Source organism: Trachypithecus francoisi, unplaced genomic scaffold (genome assembly GCF_009764315.1).
Source record: "Trachypithecus francoisi isolate TF-2019V2 unplaced genomic scaffold, Tfra_2.0 Lachesis_group10, whole genome shotgun sequence".
Taxonomy (NCBI): domain Eukaryota; kingdom Metazoa; phylum Chordata; class Mammalia; order Primates; family Cercopithecidae; genus Trachypithecus; species Trachypithecus francoisi.
In genome coordinates this window covers 108,135,042-108,161,202 of record NW_022681455.1, presented here as the reverse complement: position 1 = coordinate 108,161,202, position 26,161 = coordinate 108,135,042, and the positions used below count along the sequence as shown (strand labels likewise).

The 26,161-nt window shown below is 45.0% G+C and overlaps 1 protein-coding gene across 2 annotated transcripts in view; it reads right to left on the bottom strand.

Annotated features, from left to right (window-relative positions):
• The window catches only part of CTCF (CCCTC-binding factor), an 81,775-nt gene that overhangs the window by 21,731 nt on the left and 33,883 nt on the right, over window positions 1–26,161 (bottom strand). For both annotated transcript variants that reach the window (XM_033219702.1, XM_033219701.1), the window contains exons 3-5: window positions 10,135–10,924; window positions 9,629–9,799; window positions 4,572–4,705 (exon numbers count right to left, since the gene is read on the bottom strand). In XM_033219702.1, the coding sequence (XP_033075593.1) occupies window positions 4,572–4,705; window positions 9,629–9,799; window positions 10,135–10,915 (1,086 nt within the window). In that variant the 5' untranslated portion in view covers window positions 10,916–10,924. The remainder of the gene's footprint in view (window positions 1–4,571; window positions 4,706–9,628; window positions 9,800–10,134; window positions 10,925–26,161) is intronic.

Genomic DNA, 26,161 nt, shown 5'->3' with positions numbered 1-26,161 from the left:
TGACCCAAGATCATGCCATTACACTCCAACCTGGGCAACAAGAGCAAAACTCTGTCTCAAAAAAAAGATTGCACATGACTAGTAACTGTTTAAGCTGGTTGGTAGGCACATGAGGATGTATTACAATCTTAACTTCTACATGTTTGAAATTTTCCATTATAGTTTAAAACTAATCCATGCCTATTTACAGATCAATTTGTTCTAAATCCTGAGTTACTGAATACATGTTTTAATTCCACTCATCCTCTTTTCCTATCATTAGCGTTTCCTAGACAGGCCAGGCTCGAAGGGCCTCTCATCTATCATCCTCACCATTATCCATCCTTTAGTCCCCTGCAGGATACCTTATACTAAAACAGTGACTTTCAAACTTGATTCTACGAAGTGCTTTGAGGGCAGGGCGCGGTGGCTCACACCTGTAATCCCAGCACTTTGGCAGGCCAAGGCATGCGGATCTCTTGAGGTGAGGAGTTCGAGACCAGCCTGGGCAACATGGCAAAACCCTGTCTCTACAAAAAATACAAAAATTAGATGGGCGTGGTGGTACACGCCTGTAGTCCCAGCTACACGAGGAGCAGCTAAAGTGGGAGGATCACCTGAGCCCAGTAGTTTAAGGTTACAGTGAGCCATGATCACACCACTGCACTACAGCCTGGGGGACAGAGTAAGAGACCCTGTCCCCCACGCACCCCCTACCCCAAAAAGCGCTTTGAACATTCACTAATCTTTCAATGTTTGTTTTGAAAAATTTAAAAAGTTTCCCAATTTTAAGGAAAAAACAAACAAACAAAAACAAACACTGCACTCTTAAGTGTCGTTGGTTTCTCTTTTGAGATGAAATCTTGCTCTGTTGCCCAGACTGGAGTGCAGTGTCACGTTGTGGGTCACTGCAACCTCCACCTCCCAGAGTCAAGCAATTCTCCTGCCTTGGCCTCCCAAGTAGCTGAGACTACAGGCACACACCACCACGCCTGGCTAACTTTTGTATTTTTAGTAGAGATGGGGTTTCACCATGTTGGTCAGGCTGGTCTCAAACTCCTGATCTCAGGTGACCAACCCGCCTTGGTTTCCCAAAGTGCTGGGATTATAGGGGTGAGCTACCGTGCCCGGCCCCAGTCATAAGTGTTATGCACCAAGTTTTCAACACATAAGTCGATAACTATCCTAACAGCATTACTAATTCTCTTCCTTCAAGATTTCCCTATTTAACCTGTTAACTCGTATGTATCAGAACCCACTCTGTTCCAATGAGCTATCTATTCCCGCTGCAATATCACCCTGGTTTCATTTACTATAGTTTTACAAAATACAATTACATAAGCCCCTCATTCTATTTTCAAATTTTTCTTAGCCATTCACATTTATTCTTCCAGCTGAAAGTTAGAATCAAATTGTAATGTTTCTTCGTTTATTCATGTCCTTTGGAAAAGCTTGAGGTTTTCTTCATGTAGATTTCATAGATATTGTTGTTGTTGTTTTTGAGACGGAGTCTCACTCTGTCGCCCAGGCTGGAGGTCAGTGGCACCACCTTGGCTCACTGCAAGCTCCACCTCCCGGGTTCACCCCCTTCTCCTGCCTCAGCCTCCTAAGTAACTGGGACTACAGGTGCCCGCCACCACGCCTGGCTAATTTTTTGTATTTTGTTTGTGTTAGCCAGGATGGTCTCGATCTCCTGACCTAGTGATCCGCCTGCCTCGGCCTCCCAAAGTGCTGGGATTACAGGCGTGAGCCATCATGCCCAGCCAGATATTGTTTTTTGTTGTTCAGTTTATCCCTAAGTTATTTTATTACTATTAGAATCTATTTCACACTTTCCTATCGCTACAGAAGTTACTGATTTCTGTATGCTTATCTTATATCTGGTCAGTGAACTGAACTCTTACCGCTCTAAGTTTTTGTTCTGATACTCTTAGATTTTCTCTGTAAGCAAATCTCTCTGCAAGAAATAACAGTTTTAGCTTTCCATTAATAATTCATTTCTTACTTTATTCTATTAGCTAGGATTTCCAGTACAACGTTGAAACAGTAACACTGAGTATCTTGTCACATTCCAGAATTTAGTGGAAATAGTTTCAATGTTTCAGAATTAATTAGGATGAGTTTATTATACATTTCTGGTATATATATGCTTTTCTTCTTCTTTTTGAGGCAGTCTCACTCGTCACCCAGGCTGGAGTTCAGTGGAATGATCCTGCCTCGATGCAACCTACACCTCCCAGGTTCAAATGATTCTCCTGCCTCAGCCTCCCGAGTAGCTGAGACTACAGGCACGTGCCACCATGCCCAGCTAATTTCTGTATTTTTAGTAGAGATGGGGTTTCACCATGTTGGCCAGGCTGGTCAACTCCTGATCTCAGGTGATCTGCCCACCTCAACCTCCCAAAGTACTGGGATTACAGGCGTTAAGCCACCACGCCCAGACTAAACACATTAAAGAAATTTTCTCCTATACTTAACTTGCTAGGACATTAAACAGTAATTAACGATTACTGAATTTTAGCACCCCCTCCCATCTACAGAAATAATATGGTTTTTCTTCAATCCTTCAATGTAATATACATCAGTAATTTCCCAATGATAAACTATCATTGTGTTTCAGATATATTCAGTATCACTTATATTTCAGAATGTATTACTAAATTAGGTTGGCTCACTGGCTAATAATTTCATTTAAAATTTTTGTTTTTCTCTGAAGATAAGTTTTCTTTTTGGTAGTTTTCTAACCCAGTTTGGTAACAGTGTAGCTTCAAATAATAAAATTGATAAACCTAGCTTTTTTTTTTTTTTTTTTGAGATGGAGTCTTGCTCTGTTGCCCAGGCTGGAGTACAGTGGCGCGATTTCAGCTCACTGCAAGCTCCACCTCCCGGGTTCACGCCATTCTCCTGCCTCAGCCTCCCAAGTAGCCAGGACTACAGGCGCCCGCCACCATGCCTGGCGAATTTTTTTGTATTTTTAGTCGAGACGGGGTTTCACCGTGTTAGCCAGGATGGTCTCGATCTCCTGACCTCGTGATCTGCCCACCTCAGCCTCCCAAAGTGCTGGGATTACAAGCATGAGCCACCGCGCCCGCCTAAACCTACTTTTTTTTTTTTTTTTTTTGAGACGGAGTCTCGCTCTGTTGCCCAGGCTGGAGTGCAGTGGCCGGATCTCGGCTCACTGCAAGCTCTGCCTCCCGGGTTCAGGCCATTCTCCTGCCTCAGCCTCCCAAGTAGCTGGGACTACAGGCACCTGCCACCTTGCCCAGCTAGTTTGCTTTTTTGTATTTTTTAGTAGAGACGGGGTTTCACCGTGTTAGCCAGGATGGTCTCAATCTCCTGACCTTGTGATCCGCCCATCTCAGCCTCCCAAAGTGCTGAGATTACAGGCTTGAGCCACCACGCCTGGCCTAAACCTATCATTTTAAAATGCTCTGGGTACAGCTTTTTCTTCAAAGTTTGACAGAATTTGCCTGTACTAACATGTGAAACTGGTACTCTTTTTAAGACAGAGTTCCGTTCTTGTTGCCCAGGCTGGAGTGCAATGGCGCGATCTTGCCGCACTGCAACCTTCTCTTTCCAGGTTCAAGCAATTCTCCTGCCTCAGCCTCCTGAGTAGCTGGGATTACAGGCATGTGCCACCACACCCAGCTAATATTTATTTAGAGACAGAGTCTCGCTCTGTCGCCCAGGCTGGAGTGCAGAGGTGCGATCTCGGCTCACTGCAAGCTCCGCCTCCCAGATTCATGCCATTCTCCTGACTCAGCCTCCCGAGCAGCTGGGACTACAGGCACCCGTCACCACACTCAGCTAATTTTTTGTATTTTTAGTAGAGACGGGGTTTCACCATTTTAGCCAGGAGGGTCTCGATCTCCTGACGTCATGATCTGCCCGCCTCGGCCTCCCAAAGTGCTGGGATTACAGGCGTGAGCCACTGTGCCTGGCCTAAATTTTTTATTTTTTAGTAGAGATGGGGTTTCTCCACGTTGGTCAGGCTGGTCTCGAACTCCCAACCACAGGTGATCCGCCCGCCTTGGCCTCCCAAAGTGCTGGGATTACAGGCGTGAGACACCACACACGGCCAGATACTGGTACTCTTTTTAACAGATATATCTTTCACACTCATAATTATGTTTTTTTCGGGGAGGGGTGTTGTGTGAGAGTATTAATAATTTATTAACTTTTTTTTTTTTTTTTGAGACAGAGTCTTGCTCTGTTGCCCAGGCTGGAGTGTAGTGGTGCAATCTCGGCTCACTGCAAGCTCCGCCTGCCGGGTTCACGCCATTCTCCTGCTTCAGCCTCCCGAGTAGCTGGGACTACAGGCGCCCACCACCACGCCCGGCTAATTTTTTTGTATTTTTAGTAGGGACGGGGTTTCACTGTGTTAGCCAGGATGGTCTCATCTCCTGACCTCGTGATCCACCTGCCTCGGCCTCCCAAAGTGCTGGGATTACAGGCTTGAGCCACCGCGCCCAATCAATAATTTACTAACATTTTTCTACCTCATCTTAAGTCATTTTGGGTAGTTATAGCTTTGTACAGAAATACATCATGGCCTGCCTAAGAGAGATACCAACAAAAAGCTGAACACTCACTTCTACACTGGCGTAATCGCACATGGAACACTTGAATGGCTTCTCGTGGGTGTGTTTGTAACGACGATGCCGAACCAATTCTCCACTGGTCACAAAGGCCATGTCGCAGTCTGGGCACTTGTGAGGACGAGTACCTAGAGAAAGGATGGAATAACAGGAAGAGCAAGATCAAGGGCACAGTTAATGACAGATATCAATGTGTGGCATAGAACTGCTGTGAGACTGAACCCTAGTCATCCCATCAATTGCAGTAGCTTGTAAGTAGATCCAAAAGTGAGCTCCAAAAACTATGGGAGGGCCTGGATGAATTTATGATACTAACGCCAGGATATTGTAACACATGCCAAACATTTAGTTTCTTTTAATTACCCATCTGAATCTGCTGCCTTTTAACATAATAAAAACCTTCTTACTCCTATTTTGTGAATATCCTGGTCATTATAGATTAAAAGTTAATAGAGACCGGTCTTGGTGGCTCAGGCCTCTAATCCCACAACTCTGGGAGGCTAAGAGTTTGAGACCAGCCTGAGTAACATGGCAAGATCCCGTCTCTCAAATCTCGCTGTATTATGACTATAAATATAGGGCCACTGGGCTGTCCATATTCTGAAACTTTCTTTTAAAAACACAAGCATGGCCGGGCGTGGTGGCTCACGCCTGTAATCCCAGCACTTTGGGAGGCCGAGGCGGGCAGATCACGAGGTCAGGAGATCGAGACCATCCTGGCTAACCCGGTGAAACCCCCGTCTCTACTAAAAATACAAAAAATTAACCGGGCCTGGTGGCAGGGGCCTGTAGTCCCACCTACTCGGGAGGCTGAGGCAGGAGAATGGTGTGAACCCGGGAGGCGGAGCTTGCAGTGAGCCGAGATCACACCACTGCACTCCAGCCTGGGCGACAGAGCGAGACTCTGTCTCAAAAACAAAAACAAAAAACCACAAGCATATAGCTTGTTTTCTATATTTGTCTCTCTTGATAAGGAATTTCACAGGCTTATTACAGGCTTTACATAGTATTGCCTTTTATGTGACTTAAACAAATGATTTTCAAGCACCTGTCTAATATGCTGTGATCATTCTGAATGTCAATTCATCCAATATAAAACATTTATGAATAATATACTCTCTACATTTCTTGTCTTTCACTGAAGGAATCCTAGAGACAAAACTGATAGCACACTGTAGTGCCAGTTTCAGAGACTAGTGACCATCTGTAATTGTGGGCATCAGGTAAGGGGTGACAGCAAGGTAATACCAAACACTAAAACCAAAAGAAGGCTGCCTTTGAGAATACAATTAGGTAGAGCCACAATGTAATGAATAGAACCAGCCATCTGCAGAAATGATTCTCTTTGAGAATGAAGAGAATGGTGGAGAGGAAGAGTGACTGGAGTATAATAAAAACTAAGCAATTCCAAGGCATGTTCATTTGTTCATTCAATTTGATTCTTTAGAACCACCAAGGATCTAACAGTAAAGCACAGAGTTCTTCCTGTGAAAATTGTCGAGTATGGTGTATGGATAAGAAGTAAAACAATTAACAAGAGAAGAAAAGTGGCATCCAATTTTCTTTTCCTTTTTTGTTTTTGAGCCAGGGTCTTCCTCTGTTGCCCAGCAGGATAGGATCAAGCCTCACTGCAGCCTTGACGTCCCAGGCTCAAGTGATCCTCCTACTTCAGCCTCTCCAGTAGCTGAGACTACAGGCTTGCACCACCATGCCTGGCTAATTTTTTCTATTTTGTAGAGATGGAGTCTTGCCACGTTGCCCAGGCTTGTCTCAAACTCCTGCGCTCAAGCAATCCTCTGGCCTCGGTCTCACAAAGTGCTGAGATTACAGGTGTGAGCCACCATACCTGGTCTTCTTTTAGAAAAAAGTAAGCTAAAAAATAAATGTTGGTGTTTACCTAGTACTATCCAGGGGAGAAAGAGGCCTGCCTCTGGCAGACATAAGCATGGCAATTAGGAAAGAAGTGGACATTGCTGTAGAGCAGGGATTTCCATTAGGCTGCGCCACATGACCACCTACATTCCTTCACTCAAGGCCCATCCTCTTTTTTCCTTTTTGTGAGACGGAGTCTCTTGCTCTGTCGCCTCGGTTGTACTGCAGTAGCATGATTTTGGCTCACTGCAACCTCTACCTTCCAGGTTGAAGCAATTCTCTTGCCTCAGCCTCCTCAGTAGCTAGGACTACAGATACATGCCACCACACCTGGCTTTTTTTTTTTTTGTATTTTTAGTAGAGACAGGGTTTCACCATGCTGGCCAGGACAGTCTCGATCTCCTGACCTTGTGATCCACCCGTCTCGGCCTCCCAAAGTGCTGGGATTACAGGCATGAGCCACCACGCCCGGCTTTTTTTTCTGAGACCAAGTTTTGCTCTTGTTGCCCAGGATGGAGTGCAATGGCATTATCTCAGCTCACTGCAACCTCCACCTCCCGGGTTCAAGCAACTCTGCCTCAGCCTCCCGAGTATCTGGGATTACAGGCATGTGCCACCATGCCCAGCTAATTTTGTATTTTTAGTAGAGACGGGGTTTCCCCATGTTGGTCAGGCTGGTCTTGAACTCCCGACCTCAGGTGATCTGCCTGCCTCGGCCTCCCAAAGTGCTGGGATTACAGGCGTAAGCCACCATACCCAGCCACCTGGCTAATTTTTGTATTTTTAGTGGAGACAGGGTTTACTCCTGACCTCAAGTCATCCACCAGCCTCAGCCTCCCCAGGTGCGGGGATTACAGGTGTTAGCCACCATGCCCAGCCATCAAGGCTCATCCTCACCAAGTTAGCTTTCAACTGCTACAGCATCTTTTTATTTTCTGAGATGCAGTCTCGCTCTGTCACCCGGGCTGGAGTGCAATGGTGTGATCTCCACTCACTGTAATTTCTGCTTCCTGGATTTAAGCAATTCTCCTGCTTCAGTCTTCCAAGTAGCTGGGACTACATGCATGCGCCACCACGCCCGGCTAAATTTTTTATATTTTTAGTAGAGACAGGGTTTCGCCATGTTGGCCAGGCTGGTCTTGAACTCCTGACCTCAGGTGATCCCACCCACCTCGGCCTCCCAAAGTGCTGGGATTACAGGGAAGAGCTATGGCGCCTGGCCGCTACAGCATCATAACAAAGGCAATGGCGCCCCCTAGAATACAATGCAACTGCATCTGGAACATGAAAAGGTATACTCTTCACCATAAACTGATACTCTTGCTGTAGGCACCTGTCTGCTCTTGTGGGTTTTGTTGATATGAATCAGTCCTGCCAAATCTGCTGAGTAACCAGACAGACTGCACCTCTTACTTTCAAAGCTTAAGACTAGATAGAGAATGCCCACATCAAGGCACACCCATCCTGGGAAGTCCTGTCATGGGGCCATTTATTTATTGATTTTGGTGAGACAGAGTCTTGCTCTGTCACCTAGGTTGGGGTGCAGTGGCACAATCTCGGCTTACTGCAACCTCTGTTTCCCGCATTCAAGTGATTCTCCTGCCTCAACCACCCAAGTAGCTGGGTTTACCGGCGTGTGCCACCACACCCAGCTGATTTTCTGTATTTTTAGTACGGAGGTGGTTTTGCCATGTTGGCCAGGCTGGTCTAGAACTCCTGGCCTCAAGTGATCTACCTCCCATCGGATTTCCAAAGTGCTGGGATTACCCAGTTACTTTTACGTAGTCATATGCCCCATCCTAGTGTCTTCAAAGTATCAAATAAAACATACTATCAAGTGTCTGAGTAGAAATTATGGAGATGTTTAAAAGTCAGTCACATTAGTGAAGAATGTGCCAATGTACAGCATACTGTTTATGATTAACACCCACTTGATCATGGTCATCTGACAACCAGCACAAACAAATCTAAAACAAAAGTTGTCATTAGAAATTTTTAGAAGCCTGAAAAACAAAAACAAGAGTTGTCATATGAAATGAAGTACAGAATATGGATGGAAGAAAGTTATTCTGCATGAAAAACCATGTGAGAAGTCTTGCAACTAAGTTCCTACACTGGAATAACAAACAGCCCAGGAGAGCTTAAAGAGAGGTTTAGCGCACAGTCCCTCTACTTTAGACCTCATGGAACCTGGCCATAGCCAACATGAAGCTAATATCAGAATATCTGAACACTAAAGTAAGTAGGGTGCTCAAATAGATGTTTGAATTATCAGAATGGTGCCTTAACTTTTCCATTCTGAAATTATGAATTACTTATCCTTAAACAACCAGAAACAAAAAACGTTATGGTGTGTTTTTGAGAGAGAGTCTCACTGTCACCCAGGCTGGAGTGCAGTAGCGCTATCTCAGCTCACTGCAACATCTGCCTCCCAGGTTTCAAGCGATTCTCCTGCTTGAGCCTCCTGAGTAGCTGGGATTACAGGCACCTGCCACCACACCTGGTTAATTTATGTATTGCTAGTAGAGATGGATGGGGTTTCGTCATGTTGGCCAGGCTGGTCTCCAACTTCTAATCTCAAGTGATCTGCCCACTTCAGCCTCCCAAAGTCCTAGGATTACAGGCATGAGCCGCTCTGCCCAGCCTTTTTTTTTTTGGAAATAAAGGTAGGATTTCACTTCCATTTGTTGTTGTTGTTTTTTTTTTTCTTTAGATGGAGACTCACAGTCGCCCAGGCTGGAGTGCAGGGGCGGGATATCTCAGCTCACTGCAAGCTCCACCTCCCGGGTTCATGCCATTCTCCTGCCTCAGCCTCCTGAGTAGCTGGGACTACAGACACCTGCCACCACACCCAGCTAATTTTTTGTATTTTTAGTAGAGATGGTGTTTCACTGGGATTTCACTTCTATTTCTAATGTTCTTCCTCAGAGTACCAGGCATCTATTGCCAGAGACTTTTTTTTTAAGAGACAGGGTGTTGTTATTTTTCATTAAGTTTTCTTTACATTTGTCTATAATAACTAAGTCCAAGTGCTTACAATAAAATCATGATTACAAAAAGGACATCATAAGAAACAATAAAAATTTCCTTTAAATTCCCACTGGAGTGAGCTTGAATGAATACTAAAAAGCCAAGTCTGAGCATTTGCTGTTGTAGCCCCCAAAATTCTTATCCAGCACCTGTGTGTGTGTTAAGGTGATTCCTCAGGAGGGTGACTGTTCTGAATGCCCTGCCACAGAGATGGCACTTGTGTGGTCTCTCATCAGTGTGGCTTTTCATGTGACGATCCAAATTTGAACGCCGTGGACACGTGTAACTGCAAAGCTCACACTGGAATGTCTTCTTTACACCTATGTGCAAAATAAAACACTTGCTGCAGAGTTTCAAAGTGTTAAGATTAATCCTAATCTTAAATTTCTACAAATATATTTTATTAGCTTTTAATAACAAAACCCAATATAAGTCATAATTATCTCATATCATTAATACATTTACTTCTTCTTTGGGATTAAAAACAGAGCATTGGATCTGTAAAAAAAACTTACTTTAGACTGGTTTTAAAGAACTGTACCCACATAATGACCTTTTACAAATACGGTTAATATAAAACAACTTGCATATGCACTGTGTTGTGTGCTTATCCCAAAATGGTTTTATGAAACCACTATGGATAAACTCGTTTTACCTTTCTTTTTAATTTTTGTTGGCTTTGGAGGCTTCATATTACCAACCACTTTCTCTGCATTAACCTCTGATAGCAGACCCTCCTGCTGTTCTTCCTCAAAATCGTAGACAGACACATCTACATCTTTGCCCTCCTCTGTATAACGCAGTTTGCTCTTTTTGGTTTTCTTTGTTTTTTTGGCTGGTGGCTGATAGTCTGGGTCTTTTTGCCAACTAGGATCTTCCTGGGGTGGAAGTTCCCCTTGTTCTAGTGTCTCCACCTCTCCATTGGCCCCCACTTTAACCACCTGAAACCCTTCAGGCAAGGGTAGGGTGTGGCATATCATGGGTTCACTTTCCGCAAGGCCCTCTTTAGACACTTCATTTTCATAAGCCCCCTGAAGTTCTTCTACGGAAGTGGTAGCAACAGGTACAGTCACAGGAACAGGTACTTGAACAAGCTGAAGCTCTCCTATGTTTATGGGCTGTTCCTCCATATTTACAACCTGTAAAGTTATAATCTGGGTATCGTCCACAGCAGCCTCCGCTTCTGGAGCCACTGTGCCCTCCATTACTTCAGTCTTCATCTGAAGAAGGGTGGGGTCCAGCTGTTCCATCATTACCATCTGTACACTGCTGTTGACATCCTGGACCACCTCACCCCCATCCGTCTGGTTCTGGGGTAAGTGGCAGGCATCTTCTTCCTGGCCCCCTTCCCGGCGTCTCTGGTAAGTCTTTCTCTCCTTTCCTTTAATAAAAGTTTCAGACTCCTCCACGATGGCTTCGACCGCCTCACCTTCCATTTCCCCTGCCTTTATTAAGGGAGAACACAGATTGTTATTTAAAGCAAAGCAGCCTAAATAAAAACATACATTTTAAAACAAAAAGACCCTTTGGTGAATGAATTAGGCATCAATGGTTGTTAACATTAAAAAAGACACAACAGACATTATGTGCCTCTTGATGAAAGAAAAAAACACTACCTATAATTCCCTGAGGATAAGATTCACATCTAACAAGTGGGTTTTTTTTTTTTTTTTTTTTGAGATGGAGTCTCCCTCTGTCGCCCAGGCTGGAGTGCAGTGGTGCGATCTCTGCTCACTGTAAGCTCCACCTCCCGGGTTCACGCCATTCTCCTGCCTCAGCCTCCTGAGTAGCTGGGACTACAGGTGCCTGCCACCACGCCTGGCTAATTTTTCGTATTTTTAGTACAGATGGGGTTTCACTGTTAGCCAGGATGCTCTCGATCTCCTGACCTCATGATCCACCTGCCTCGGCCTCCCAAAGCGCTGGGATTACACGCGTGAGCCACTGCGCCCAGCCGGTTTTTACTATTTTTTTGAGTCAAAGTCTCGCACTGTTGCCTGGGCTGGATAATGGCATGATCTCGGCTCACTGCAACTTCCACCTCCCAGGTTTAAGTGATTCTCCTGCCTCAGCCTCCCGAGTAGCTGGGATTACAGGTGCCCACCACCACACCTGGCTAATTTTTTGTATTTTTAGTAGAGACGGGGTTTCACTATGTTGTCCAGGCTGGTCTTGAACTTCTGACCTTGTGATCTGCCTGCCTCGGCCTCCAAAAGTGCTGGGATTAGAGGTGTGAGCCATCATGCCCGGCCATGATTGTTACTCTTTAGCACTGTGCCCAGGCTGGTAACTACTCAATAAATGCTAACCGAATTGAATATATAATAGAAAACAAAAAACAAATCAGCCAATTCATAGTTTTTGGCTCTTAAATCTTGTGAATGGGCCGGGCACGGTGGCTCACACCTGTAATCCAAGCACTTTGGGACGCCAAGGCTGGTGGATCAGTTGAGGCCAGGCGTTCAGGACCAGTCTGGCTAACATAGCAAAACCCCATCTCTACTAAAAACACAAAAATTAGCCAGGCAGCGCAGTGCGCATCTGTAATCCCAGCTACTTCGGAGGCTGAGGCACGAGAAGAGCTTGAACCCTGGAGGTGGCGGTTGCAGTGAGCTGAGAACGTGCCCCTGCACTCCAGCCTGGGTGACAGAGCGAGACTTGGTCTCAAAAACAAAAAACAAAAACCTTGTGAATGACATTACCTAAACAAGAGTAAAATAGGAGCCGGGCATGGTGGCTCACGCCTGTAATCCCAGCATTTTGGGAGGCCAAGGCTGGCAGATCAGTTGAAGTCAGGAGATGGAGACAAGCCTGGCCAACACGGTACAACCCCATTTTCATTAAAAACACAAAAATTGCCGGGCGCGGTGGCTCAAGCCTGTAATCCCAGCACTTTGGGAGGCTGAGACGGGAGGATCACGAGGTCAGGAGATCGAGACCATCCTGGTCTACACGGTGAAACCCCGTCTCTACTAAAAAATACAAAAAACTAGCCGGGCGAGATGGCGGGCGCCTGTAGTCCCAGCTACTCGGGAGGCTGAGGCAGGAGAATGGCGTGAACCCGGGAGGCAGAGCTTGCAGTGAGCCGAGATCGCGCCACTGCACTCCAGCCTGGGCGACAGAGCTACACACCACCTCAAAAAAAAAAAAAAAAAAAAAAACACAAAAATTAGCCAGGTGTGGTGGCACACACCTGTAATCCCAGCTACTCGGGAGACTGAGGCAGGAGAACTGCTTGAACTTGGGAGGTGGAAGTTGCAGTGAGCTGAGATTGGGCCACTGTACTCCCTCCACCCAGGGCTCAAGAGCGAGCCTCTGTCTCAAAAAATAAAATAAAATAATAATAATTAAAATAAAACAAAATGTATAGCTGGGTGTGGTGGGGTGTGCCTCTAATCCCAGCTACTTGGAAGGCTGAGTGAGGCAGGAGAATTGCTTGAACCCTGGAGGCGGAGATTGCAGTGAGCTGAGTGCCACTGCACTCCAGCCTGGAGCCTGGGCAATAAGAGTGAAAACTGTATCTCAAAACAACAACAACAACAACAACAAAACATTAAAGTGTTTTGTATTTTTGGCCAAGAATACAGTTCAAACGAAGCTTTTGTTACTTCTATTAAAGACACTTTGACACTTTTCTCTAATTCTCTGTCTAGGCACCTTAACATTGTATTATATCCACGTTAGCAGTCAGAGAAGACTCCTTAAGCCAGGACCACCTGCGAGGCAGTACAAGGACTACAGAGAGATGGGCAAGGCCTGGTCCTACATTCTAGGAGTTACTGTCTAACATAAAGGACAAAATAGGTAGTACAATGGCTCAAGGTAAAATTAGGCAGGTCTGGAGAAAGGTAACATAACTAGGTGTGATAGAAAAATGCTTCATAAATGTGGAATTTGAATGGAACCCTGAAACATGAGTGGGACATTTAAAGGCAGAGTTTGACAGTGGGGGGCAGAGGGTGTATTCTATAGGGGAGGGGTTTGGATTTTTGGGTAAAATAAATACATGTAGGAATTATGAGTAAGAAAAAGAACTGGTTTAAAGCACAGGACAGAGGAGAGGGCAGTAAGACAGGTGAAAGATGTACTGGTTGCCCCCATAGTTTGGACAGTCTTGAATAACAAAATACCTCAGATGGCTGGCAAAGGAAAACCACTTATGCTTTCTGGGCAGAGAAGTAAAGATTCGGCCGGGCGCGGTGGCTCAAGCCTGTAATCCCAGCACTTTGGGAGGCCAAGATGGGCGGATCACGAGGTCAGGAGATCGAGATCATCCTGGCGAACACGGTGAAACCCCGTCTCTACTAAAAAATACAAAAAACTAGCCGGGTGAGGTGGCGGGCGCCTGTAGTCCCAGCCACTGGGGAGGCTGAGGCAGGAGAATGGCGTGAACCTGGGAGGCGGAGCTTGCAGTGAGCTGAGATCCGGCCACTGCACTCCAGCCTGGGGGCACAGCGAGACTCCGTCTCAAAAAAAAAAAAAAGAGAAGTAAAGATTCACTCATTTCACAAAGAACAGGACTTAATTTCCTCAAAAAGTGTGTCTCTATTTTTGCAAAAACTGCTTGATGCACTTACCACCCTTCTGGCTCACAAGGCCCTTCAGGCTCACCTGACCCCATGATAACCTATTCAGATTTATGTCTTGCCCTCTAGCACTTTCCCCTTCAGTTAAGCTGTCTTTTCATCCAGACACAGTTCCCACTGTCATCTCCCTGTTTTCACTCTGTACTTTACGTCTGATCCACTCCTCTCAACACCAGCTCATCTTTGGCACAACAAAGCTTTCTGAGGTTCTTGTGGCCATTACTTTGCTCCAAATGTGTTCCTGATAAAATAAAGACACAGTTTAGCACTTAAAATTTTCTCAAAATGATCTATTTTCCCAGCTGGGTGTGAAAGCTCTTTAAGGGCAAAAGCCAGGCTGAAGCAACATACATTTTTGGACAGATTCAGCAAACCCCACCATCTGCCTAGAGAAAAACAAGGCTCATGGTAAACTCCCGAGGTTGTTGAGTTGCCAGGTTGGTTTATTCTGCCACTACCTTCTTTCTTTCATTAGTCCCTTGTTCTCAACAAACAAGAAAAAAATACAACATCCAATGCAAAGGCCTCTTACTATGCTGTTCATGACAGTGAGGACAAATATAAAAAAATGTTACTGCAGAAGGTGGGGATCAAAGAACATTTGTAGAATGCTTTATAATTTGCCTATAAATTAAAAATGAGCAAAGTGCTAGCATTTTTATTATAAGATCTCATTTATACCTCTGATTGTAAAAGACTAAGCATGACCTTAACTATAATTATTTTTATATACTCAGTACTGTTCAGACAGATTACGTTTAGGATAGAAATTCTCTATGCTGGCACTATTCAATAGAAATATAATGCAAGCCACAAACATAAGCCACATTACATGCAATTTTAAGTAAAAAAATTTCATATTAAAAAGTTTTAAAAAAATTCCAGGTGAAATTAATTTTAGTAATCTATTTTGCTTAACCCAGTAGGTCCAAAATATCATTTCAAGGTTTAATCAATTTAAAAAATTGTTGGCTGGGTGCGGTGGCTCACGCCTGTAAACCCAGCACTTTGGGAAGCCAAGGCAGGTGGATCATGAGGTCAGGAGATCGAGACCATCCTGGCTAACATGGCGAAACCCCGTCTCCATGAAAAATACAAAAATTAGCCGGGTGTGGTGTTGGGCGCCTGTAGTCCCAGATATTCAGGAGGCTGAGGCAGGAGAATGGTGTGAACCCAGGAGGCGGAGCTTGCAGTGAGCTGAGATCACACCACTGTATTCCAGCCTGGCGACAGAGGGAGATTCCATCTCAAAAACAAACAACAACAAAAAAAAACCCCAAAACAAACAAACAAAAAATTGTTATATTTGAGACACAGACTTGCTCTGTTGCCCAGACTGGAGTGAAGTGGCAGGACCACAGCTCACTGTAACCTCCAATTTCTGGGCTCCAGTGATCCTTCTGCCTCAGTCAACCGAGGAGCTAGGACTACAGTTCATGTCACCATACTCAACTAATTTCTTTTTTTTTTTTTAGATGGGGTTTCCTCTGTTGCCCAGGCTGGAATACAGCAGAATGGTCACGGTTCACTGCAGCCTTGACTTCCTGGGCTCAGGTGATTTTTCCACCTCAGCCTCCAGCGGGTTCATGCCAAGTATCAGGCTTAATTTTTTGTATTTTTAGAAGTGGGGTTTCACCATGTTGCGCAGACTGGTCTCGAACTCCTGGGCTTGAGTGATCTGCCCACCTCAGCCTCCCAAAGTGCTGGGATTACAGGAATAAGTCATCATGCCTGGCCTCTAATTTATTTATTTTTTTAAGACAGAGTCTTGCATTGCTGCCAACGCTGGAGTGCAGTGGCACAATCTCGGCTCACTGCAAGTTCTGCCTCCCGGGTTCACGCCATTCTCCTGCCTCAGCCTCCCGGGCAGTTGGGACTACAGGCGCCCGATACCACACCTGGCTAATTTTTTGTACTTTCAGTAGAGACGGGATTTCACCCTGTTAGCCAAGATGGTCTCGATCTCCTGACCTTGTGCTCTGCCCACCTTGGCTTCCCAAAGTGCTGGGATTACAGGCGTAAGCCACCGTGCCCGGACATTTTTTTTTTTTTTTTTAAGAGGAGCCTTGCTCTGTCGCCCAGGCTGGAGTGCAGGGGCGTGATCTCGGCTCACTGCAAACTCTGCCTCCCGGGTTCATGCCATTCTCCTGCCTCAGCCTCCTGAGTAGCTGGGACTACAGGAAACCACCACCACGCCCAGCTAATTTTGTTTTTGTATTTTTAGTAGAGAAGGGGTTTCACCATGTTAGGTAGGATGGTCTTGATCTCCCGACCTCATGATCCGCTCGCCTCAGCCTCCCAAAGTGCTGGGATTACAGGTGTGAGCCACCACGGCCAGCCTAATGTTTTTTTTTTTTAAATTTTGTAAAGGTGAGTTCTATGTTGCCCAGGCTGGTCTTGAACTCCCAGTCTCAACTGACTGTCCCATCTTCGACTACCAAGGTGCTGGGATTACAGGTATGTGCCATCATGCCCAGCTATATTTTAATCTGAACCAGTAAAACTCTAAATTCTCAACAGCAACATGAGGCTAGGGGCTTCTGTACTGGACAGCACAGCTTTGTACTTGTGTTACTCAAAATATGGTCTGAGGACCAGCAGTACTGGCATAACCTTGGAGCTTCTTAGAAACACAGACCTTCGGCCGGGCGCGGTGGCTCAAGCCTGTAATCCCAGCACTTTGGGAGGCCGAGACGGGCGGATCACGAGGTCAGGAGATCGAGACCATCCTGGCTAACACGGTGAAACCCCGTCTCTACTAAAAATACAAAAAACTAGCTGGGCGAGGTGGCGGGCGCCTGTAGTCCCAGCTGCTCGGGAGGCTGAGGCAGGAGAATGGCGTGAACCGGGAGGCGGAGCTTGCAGTGAGCTGAGATCCGGCCACTGCACTCCAGTCCGGGCGACAGAGCGAGACACCGCCTCAAAAAAAAAAAAAAAAAAAAGAAACACAGACCTTCAGGTCCCACCCTCGACCCACAGAATTAGATTTTGTAATTTAACATTATACTGTTTCCCCATTAAGATTTTTTTTTTTTTCTTTTTGAGACCGAGTTTCACTCTTGTCGCCTAGGCTGGACTGCAATGGCACAATCTCGGCTCAATGCGACCTCCGACTCCTGGGTTCAAGCGATTCTCCTGCCTCAGCCTCCCAAGTAGCTGGGGATTACAGGCATGCGCCACTATGCCTGGCTAGTTTTGTATTTTTATTAGTGACGGGGTTTCTCCATGTTGGTCAGGCTGGTCTCGAACTCCTGACCTCAGGTGATCCACCTGCCTCAGCCTCCCAAAGTGCTGGGATTAAAGGCATGAGCCACCGTGCCCGGCCCCAAGAAAAAAAAATTTTTAAGAGCTTTTCCCTGAAGAGCCCCAAAAGTTAGTATTCCTGCAAGGGGAATGATAATCCAATTGTCTGGAGCTAGGGAACAGACAAAAAGTCCAATTTACTTCAGAAAATGTACCAAAGTACAAAAAATTCAGATGCTGTCAATGTAAATGTGGTGACCCTGCCAGAGTCACTACATAATCCCAGACTATTTAAATATTCTCAATAATAAAATCGGTGGAGGAAAAACAATCTTTGGGGCCTCCAGGATTTTGTAGCATACAATTTGATGCTACAACTTGAACATGATGGGAAAAAATTCCATCTTGTCTCTGGTGTTAACCTGAAAACTTAAAATGTTACAGGCTTGTAAACAGGCATGGCAGGGTGGCTCATGCCTGTAATCCCAGCACTTTGGGAGGCCGAGGTGGGCGGATCACCTGAGGTCAGGAGTTCGAGACCAGCCTGACCAACATGGTGAAACCCCATCTCTACTAAAAATACAAAAATTAGCCAGGCGTGGTGGCAGCCGCCGACAGTCCCAGCTATTCAGGAGGCTGAGGCAGGAGAATCGCATGAACCTGGGAGGCGGAGGTTGCACTGAGCCGAGATTAGGCCACTGCACTCCAGCCTGGGCGACAGAGTGAGACTCCATCTCAAAAAAAAAAAGAAAAAAGAAAAGAAAAAAATTGCTTGTAAACAACCAAGTCCAACCCAAAAAAGGTCACAGAATTATAAACCAGGTAGAAACAGAAGTGGTACAAAAGATACAAATTGAAACCAACTGTGCTTTCAAAGAGCTGAGCTGACAAGAGTATTGTCTTGCTGAAAAAAAAAAAAAAAAAACACGTGGCATCTACTCAGGTCTTAAAGCAATAGCTTCTATTTTTAATAGAGAAAAATCAGACACAAAGTAGCAAGCCATCAGCCTCTCAATACACTGCTTAGAAATCTCAGTGTATCCTCGAGGTCAGAAGATCAAGACCATCCTGCCTAACAGGATGAAACCCTGTCTCTACTAGAAATACAAAAACAAAATTAGCCAGGCATGGTGGCAGGTGCCTGTAGTCGCAGCTACTGGGGAGGCTGAGGTGGGAGAATGGCGTGAACCTGAGAGGTGGAGCTTGCAGTGAGCTGAGATTGAGCCACTGCACTCCAGCCTGGGCGACAGAGCGAGACTCTGTCTCAAAAAAAAAAAAAAAAAACACAACAACAACAACAACCCAGAAAACTCAGTGCATCCCATCAACTAGTGGATCCCTCTTTTTACTTAACTTTTTTTTTTTTTTGAGACGGAGTCTTGCTCTATCGCCGGGGCTGGAGTGCAGTGGCGGATCTCAGCTCACTGCAAGCTCCGCCTCCGGGTTCACGCCATTCTCCTGCCTCAGCCTCCTGAGTAGCTGGGACTACAGACGCCCGCCACCTCGCCCGGCTAGTTTTTTGTATTTTTTAGTAGAGACGGGGTTTCACAGTGTTCGCCAGGATGGTCTCGATCTCCTGACCTCGTGATCCGCCCGCCTCGGCCTCCCAAAGTGCTGGGATTACAGGCTTGAGCCACCGCGCCCGGCCTTTACTTAACTTCTTTTACTTTCTTTCCAGAGGATGGGAGTCTCTCCTCTGAATCAGTAAGTAACCAATAGGCTGGACCAGGTCACTCTCCCCACTCCCTGGGGACTGTGCTTCTCGTTGCCTCTCCCGACACTAGCAGCTCCAATCCATCCCCTCCCTTTCTTTATTGCTTTCAAATACTCAGTTCCTCTTAGCACAAAACATACCCACTCACTCTAATTCCTACATATTTTTCGGCTCTATCCTTGCCTGAGTTGCCCACGCCTTCTAGGTTTTGTCAAATCTTTTTTTGGGGATCAATACCACCACCAAAAAGAAGTTTATATCACTCAAAACAGTTTTAATTTACTTACAAGACACAATTTTTTTCCTCCAGATTACAAAAATCACCTAATATTCTGATGCTGTTTTCTCAGCTATTCAATTAAAGGTACATATTTTATATATATGTGAAATCATATTATATATAGAATTTATATACACTTCTATATATGGCTTTGCTCTCCTATCTTAAAAATCTGTCCTTACGACTAGGTGTGATGGTTCAAGCCTGTAATCCCAGCACTTTGGGAGGCTGAGGTAGATCACTTGAGCCCAGGAGTTCAAGCCTAGCACGGGCAACCCCATCTCTAAAAATAAATAAATAAAAAAAAAACACACATTAGCCAGGCTCGGCATGGTGGCTCACACCTATAATCCCAGGACTTTGGGAGGCTGAGGTGGGCAGATCCCTTAAGTCCAGGAGTTCGAGACTAGCTTGGGCAATGTGGTGAAACACCATCTCTACAAAATATAGCCAGGCATGGTGGTGCATGCCTGTAGCCCCAGCTACTTGGGAAGCTGAAGCAGGAGGATCATTTCAGCCCAGGATGCAGAGGTTGCAGTGATCTGAGATCACACCATTGAATTCCAACCTGGGCATGAGACCCCTTGTTCCTCAAAAATAAAATAAATCAAAAATATAATAAATTTAAATATCCGTCCTTATCAAAAAGGACTCAACTCCTTCCTTAGCCCTCTGTGGCCCCTTCATTTGGCCCACAGGTACCATCCATCAAGAACCACCAAAGCCAACCCAAATGCCCTTCCTTCATCCTCAATCTCAGTGTCTCTGGCATCTGACAAGATGAAACTCATCTTCTTCCTTCATAAGCCTCTTTCCTCCCTTAGATCCCTTCTTTTGTCTCTGAGCACTTTTCACCAGCCTCCCTGAGTACACCAAGGCTCTGTAGCCGCCCACTGCACTAGCCTTTTAACTTCCACTGTTTCTACACAGAGGTCTTTCCAATCCATATCTGCAATCCAAGTTTCACTGCCTAAAGGATCTCTCTATTAATGTTGGCTGTCACCTTCAACTCAATGGCACCGGACAGGGAATACACAGAAACTCCAGTATACCCAATCCATCACTAACCAACTAAATGAGCTTGGCAAAGTGGGTGGGTTAGTCATCCAGACTGCGATATCACCATAAAATGGAGCTCCTAAGACCAGATCCTTATTGCGTTTCTCTGTCATCTAGGTGAAAAAGTGAAGCTTAGATAAAAAAAGTTTTATTATTCGGTCAACTTCTGTGTTTAGAGGATAAACAGGAGGTTCCTCCAGACTGAGGAAGAAATATCCAAGCAATAGGGGATGAGGGGCTAAAAGGAAGGAAAACTGGCATCTTAATGCTTCTCTGCCCCTACTGACTGGTGAGTGTGAGGATGCAAGGGCCTAGGTGCCAACACAGAGACCCCAGAGGCCTGTATCCTTGGGGAACATGGATCAGCCCTTCCTTCTCTTGCTTCAGCCACTTTTTCTTTTTTTGAGACAGAGTCTTGCTCTGTCGCCCAAGCTGGAATGCAGTGGCGCGACCTCGGCTCACTGCAACCTCTGCCTCCCAGGTTCAAGCGATTCTCTTGCCTCAGCCTCCTGAGTAGCTAGGACTACAGGCGCGCGCCACCAGGCCCAGCTAGGTTTTGTATTTTTAGTAGAGACAAGGTTTCACCATGTTGGCCAGGATGGTCTCAATCTTGTGACCTCATGATCCACTCACCTTGGCCTCCCAAAATGCTGGGATTACAGATGTGAGCCACCGCACCCAGCCAATTTTTTGTATTTTTAGTAGAGATGGGGTTTCATCATGTTAGCCAGGCTGGTCTCGATCTCCTGACCTCGTGATCCGCTCGCCTCGGCCTCTCAAAGTGCTGGAATTACAGGCATGAGCCACCACATCTGGCCGCTTCAGCTACTTCTTAGCTAGCTCTATGTTGCTTAAATCTTGCCCATGTAAAACTCCCCTCAACCCCACTGCACAATTTAGTATCTGTCATCTCTTTTTTCCTGCCACGCTCAATTTTACACTTGCTGTCTCTAATTCTTTACTTACTTTCCACTCACCAGTTTGGTTTCTGCTCCCCAATACCCTACAAAGCTGCTCTGAGGCCAGCAATGGCCTTTAATTGGTAAATCCGCCGAGGCTTTTCTGTCCTTATCTGACTTGACCTGTCTGTGGAATTCAGCATTCTAGTCTAGGCTTTATCCCAGAATTATGCCAGACCATCAGAAAGCTGGGTATACTTGGGCCACATGGCCTTATCCCCTACAGAATTGCTTTTACCGAGTTTCACTTTGGCATCATGCCTTAGCTTACACTAAAGGACATGTGGGAGAAATTGCACTGGGAATTAAATACTTGGAAAAGCTTTTCTTCAAGGGAATTTTTTTTCTTTCATTGTGAAACCTAAGTAACAGGATCATATTGCCATTTTTTTAGCTGGCTACATCTTGATTAATTTTTTGCCTCTCAAACTATGTAATAATAACTTTCTATTATAATTTGTATTTTCTGGTTTATTTGTATCATTTATTATCTGTATTTCCCACATATTTCTTCAAGTTCTTTCTGGAACAAGATGGGCTATAAACTTGAAAGTGTATATACATATCTATTCAATAAATAGAAACTACTGAAACGCAGGAAAACATAGAGAAGCATAAAAACATACAGGAAAAAGAATAACGTGAACTGAAAACATGCAGGGTCTATCTGAAGATTATAAAACGCTTCCATTGGCCAGGTGCAGTGGCTCACGCCTGATTGCTAGGACTTTGGGAGGCTGAGGAAAGTGGATTGCTTGAGCACAGCCTGGGCAACACAGTAGGACACCATCTCTACAAAAACTTTAAAAAATTAGTCAGGTGTGATGGTGCATGCCTGTAGTCCCACTTACCTGGAGGCTAAGCTGGGAGGATCACTTGAGCCCAGGAGGTTAAGGCTACAGTAAGTAGTGATCATGCCTCTGCACTCTGGCTTGGGCAATAAAATGAGACACGGTCTAACGGTCTAAAAAAAACTAAGAAAAACAAAAACAAAAAGAAAACAACCTTTTCCCTCCAGGCCCAAACTCCTCCAGGAAGCATTTAAAAAACCTCACTAAGTAGGGACACTATTATCTATATCCATAAAGCCACATAATTCCTATAATGTGGTACTGTTACTACTATAAGCAGACGATTTAAATAGAAGAGAGAATCCAGAAACAAACTCTAGCAAATAAAAAGCTGTCATTTTAAATCAGTAGGGAAAAGAGAAATACCACATAAAAGGTATCAGAAAAACAGTTAACTATTTGGAAAAAAACTGAGTTATCTTTAATCCATTTGGAATATATCTGTTGTATGAAACAAAGTAGCATTGGCAGGGCCAGGCATGGTGGCTCACGCCAGTAATCCCAGCACTTTGGGAGGCCAAGGCGGGTGGATAACAAGGTCAGAAGTTCAAGATCAGCCTGGCCAACATGGTGAAACCCTGTCTCTACTAAACATACAGAAAATAACCAGGCATAGTGGTGGGTGCCTGTAATCCCAACTACTCAGGAGGCTGAGGCAGAGAATTGCTTGAACCCAGCAGGTGGAGGGTGCAGTGAGCCGAGATTGTGCCACCGTACTCCAGCCTGGGCCACAGAGCGAGACTCTGTCTCAGAGAAGAAGAAAAGCATTAGTGGCAAGGTACGGAGACTCACGCCTGTAATCGCAACACTGAGAGGCCAAGGTTGGCAGATCGCTTGAGCCCAGGAGTTTGAGACTGGCCTGGAAAATATGGAGATACTCCATCTCTACTAAAAATACAAAAAGTCAGCTGGGCGTGGTGGTGTGCGCCTGTGGTCTCAGCTACTCAGGAGGCTGAGGTGGGAGGATCTCCTGAACTTGGGGAGGCTGAGACTCCCATGATTGTGCCACTGTACTCCAACCTGGGTGGCAGAGTGAGACCCTGTCTCAAAATGAAACAAAACAAACAAAAACACACACAAAACTTAAAAAGGAAAAAGGTGAACAGCTTTCTAAAAATGAGGAAGGCTTTGTGTTTAGAAGTATAAGTAATAGGAGAAATCAGAGGAAATGACAGAGATTTTAAGCACCATAAAATAAAAAAAAATTCCAGGCCGGGCACAGTGGTTCACACCTGTAATCCCAGCACTTTGGGAGGCCAAGGTCAGGAGTTCAAGACCAGTCTGGCCAACATGGTGAAACCCCATCTCTACTAAAAATACAAAATATTAGCCAGGTATGGTGGCATGTGCCTGTAATCCCAGCTACTCAGGGAGGCTGAGCCAGGGGAATTGCTTGAACCAGGGAGGTGGAGGTTGCAGTGAGCTGAGATCATGCCACTGCATTCCAGCCTGGGTGACAGCGAGACTCTGTCTCTAAATAAAATAAAATAAAACAAAATAAAAATAAAATTATATATGACAAAAACATATTGAACAAAAAATAAAAAGAAAATGGCCAATCAGGAAAAAAACATCTGCAACATCTATGACAATGGATTAACTACTTTTTATCACATATATAACTGTAAAATTTACAATGAAAAGATGAACACTGAAAGAAAAAGTTGGGCAAAGGACACAAATAGATGACTGAAAACACACAAATGGCAGATGAATAAAAAACCAAATATCATTAATAGTAAAAGAAATGCCAATTAAAATAATGTGACAGCATTTGCCTCTGTTAAACTGCTATGGCTGTTTTGAAAGATACTCCCCAGACTGGGCATGGTGGCTCATGCCTGTAATCCCAGCACTTTGGGAGGCCAAGGCGGGTGGATCATGAGGTCAGGAGATCGAGACCATCCTGACCAAGATGGTGAAACTCTTGTCTCTACTAAAAATACAAACATTAGCTGGGCGTGGTGGTGTGTGCCTATAGTCCCAGCTACTCGGGAGGCTGAGGCAGGAGAATCACTTGAACCCAGGAAGCGAGGTTGCAGTGAGCCGAGTCTGTGTCACTGCATTCCAGCCTGGCGACAGAGAGAGACTCTGTCTAAAAAAAAAAAAGGAAAAGAAAAAAAAGAAAGATACTCTCCAATGTTGGCCTTGGTGCAGTGAAACCAGCACAATTCTACTGAAGGTAACTGGTAGTGTGAATCGTAGACATTAAAAATAGTGCATTATAATACATAATATGGAGAAAATGTTTGTTCTGTATTTAAAAAGGGAGGGCGGACAGGAGAGGCAGAATGGAATAACTGTTAAGAGTCAGACGTGCATCCCAATTCTGGTTTTTCTAATTAGCAGTGTGACCTGGAGTGAGATATGCTACCTTCTCGCTGTAGTTTTCTTTTCTATAAAATAAGGAAATGGCACCCATTTCACAGGCTATCATAAAAACCCAATGAAACAACACATAGTGCCAACTGTCATCCTCTGCATCCTTATAGGCCAGCCAAGAAGCCATTCAACATGGTTAACTCAACAATATACGCTTTTTCGGCGGCTTAGATTTCTAATTAGATTTATAGAATCTAATCTTACCTGAACCTTTGATAAATTTTCCCCACAAAAATGACTTCTCTGATAAAGTACTGGATTTCTGTGGGATGAAGGTAGCATTATCAGTCAGTTGACAGAAGCTGGTGACTGACTAAATCCAGGAATGGAGGAGAAAGAGTAAAAAAGAAACAGAACAAGTCTGGCATGGTGGTTTGTACCTATAGTTCCAGCTACTTGAGAAGCTGAGGCAGGAGGATGGCTTGAGCCCAGGAGTTTGAGGTGAGTCAAAGGAAGGGTGGGGGAGGGTGGCAGGAAGAGACAGAACAGCTTTGCAGGCTGGCCAGTCTTGTTCTGTCCAGAATATCGATGCCACATTAAAATTCCCTGAAATGAGGCTCAAAAATTCCAAAAATTCATGATTGGTGATGCTTACTGAATCAGGTCCAAATTCTCCATCTTAGCTCCCAGAGCTCTGTACAATTTGTTCCCATTCCCTTCCACCCACCCAACCTCACCTTTGACTATTTCCTGCTGGGCATCTTCCGTATCAGTATCTGCTGTCTTGTCCCTTCCCAGCTCAAGTCTCTTTCTAAATCAAAGTCATCTCAACCTTGACCAGTGCAAACTGACCACAAGTTTTAACTGTAGCATAATGTTCTACGTGTTTTTCCCCCCAGTATTAGCTTTTTAAGGGCAGTAACTATGCCTTTTATTTCTGTAGTCTCTACAGCAATGGATACAAAACAGTGTTAGACAAACAGGAATTATCAGTGACTTTGTCAGGTGAAACAGGTATAAATGGTTCCTGCACAGGACAAGAGCAGGAAGGGAACATGGAAAAACAAAACACTGTTTATATGCTAAGTGAAAGCCTAAGTATATGAATTTACCTTTATTGCTCTCTTTGCATCACTATTTTTTTAGTGATGCAAAGTTTAGCAACTTTGAAAGTCCAAGTTTCATTATGTTGCCCAGGCTGTTCTCAAACCCCTGGGCTCAACGGATCCTCCCACCTCAGCCCCCACAAAATGCTGGGAATATAGGCATGAGCCACTGCACCTAGCCTGTGTCAATTCTTACACCTTTTTTTTTTTTTTTTTTGAGACAAGGTCCCACCCTGTCGCTCAGGTTGGAGTGCAGTGGCACAATTATGGCTCACTACAGCAATGACCTCCTGGGTTCTAGTGATCCTCCCACCTCAGCCTCTCAAGTAGCTGGGACTACAGGCATGTGCCACCATACTTCGCTCATTTTATTTTACAGAGATGGGATCTCACTGAATTGCCTAGGCTGGTCTCCTAAGCTCAAGTTATCCTTCCACCTTGGCCCCCCTAAAGTGCTGGGATTACAGGCATGAACCACCATGCTCAGTCTGTGTCACTTCCTAATAGAGAAAAATAAAACTTCCCAAAAACACAATTACAGGTTAGATTTTTAAAAATCCTG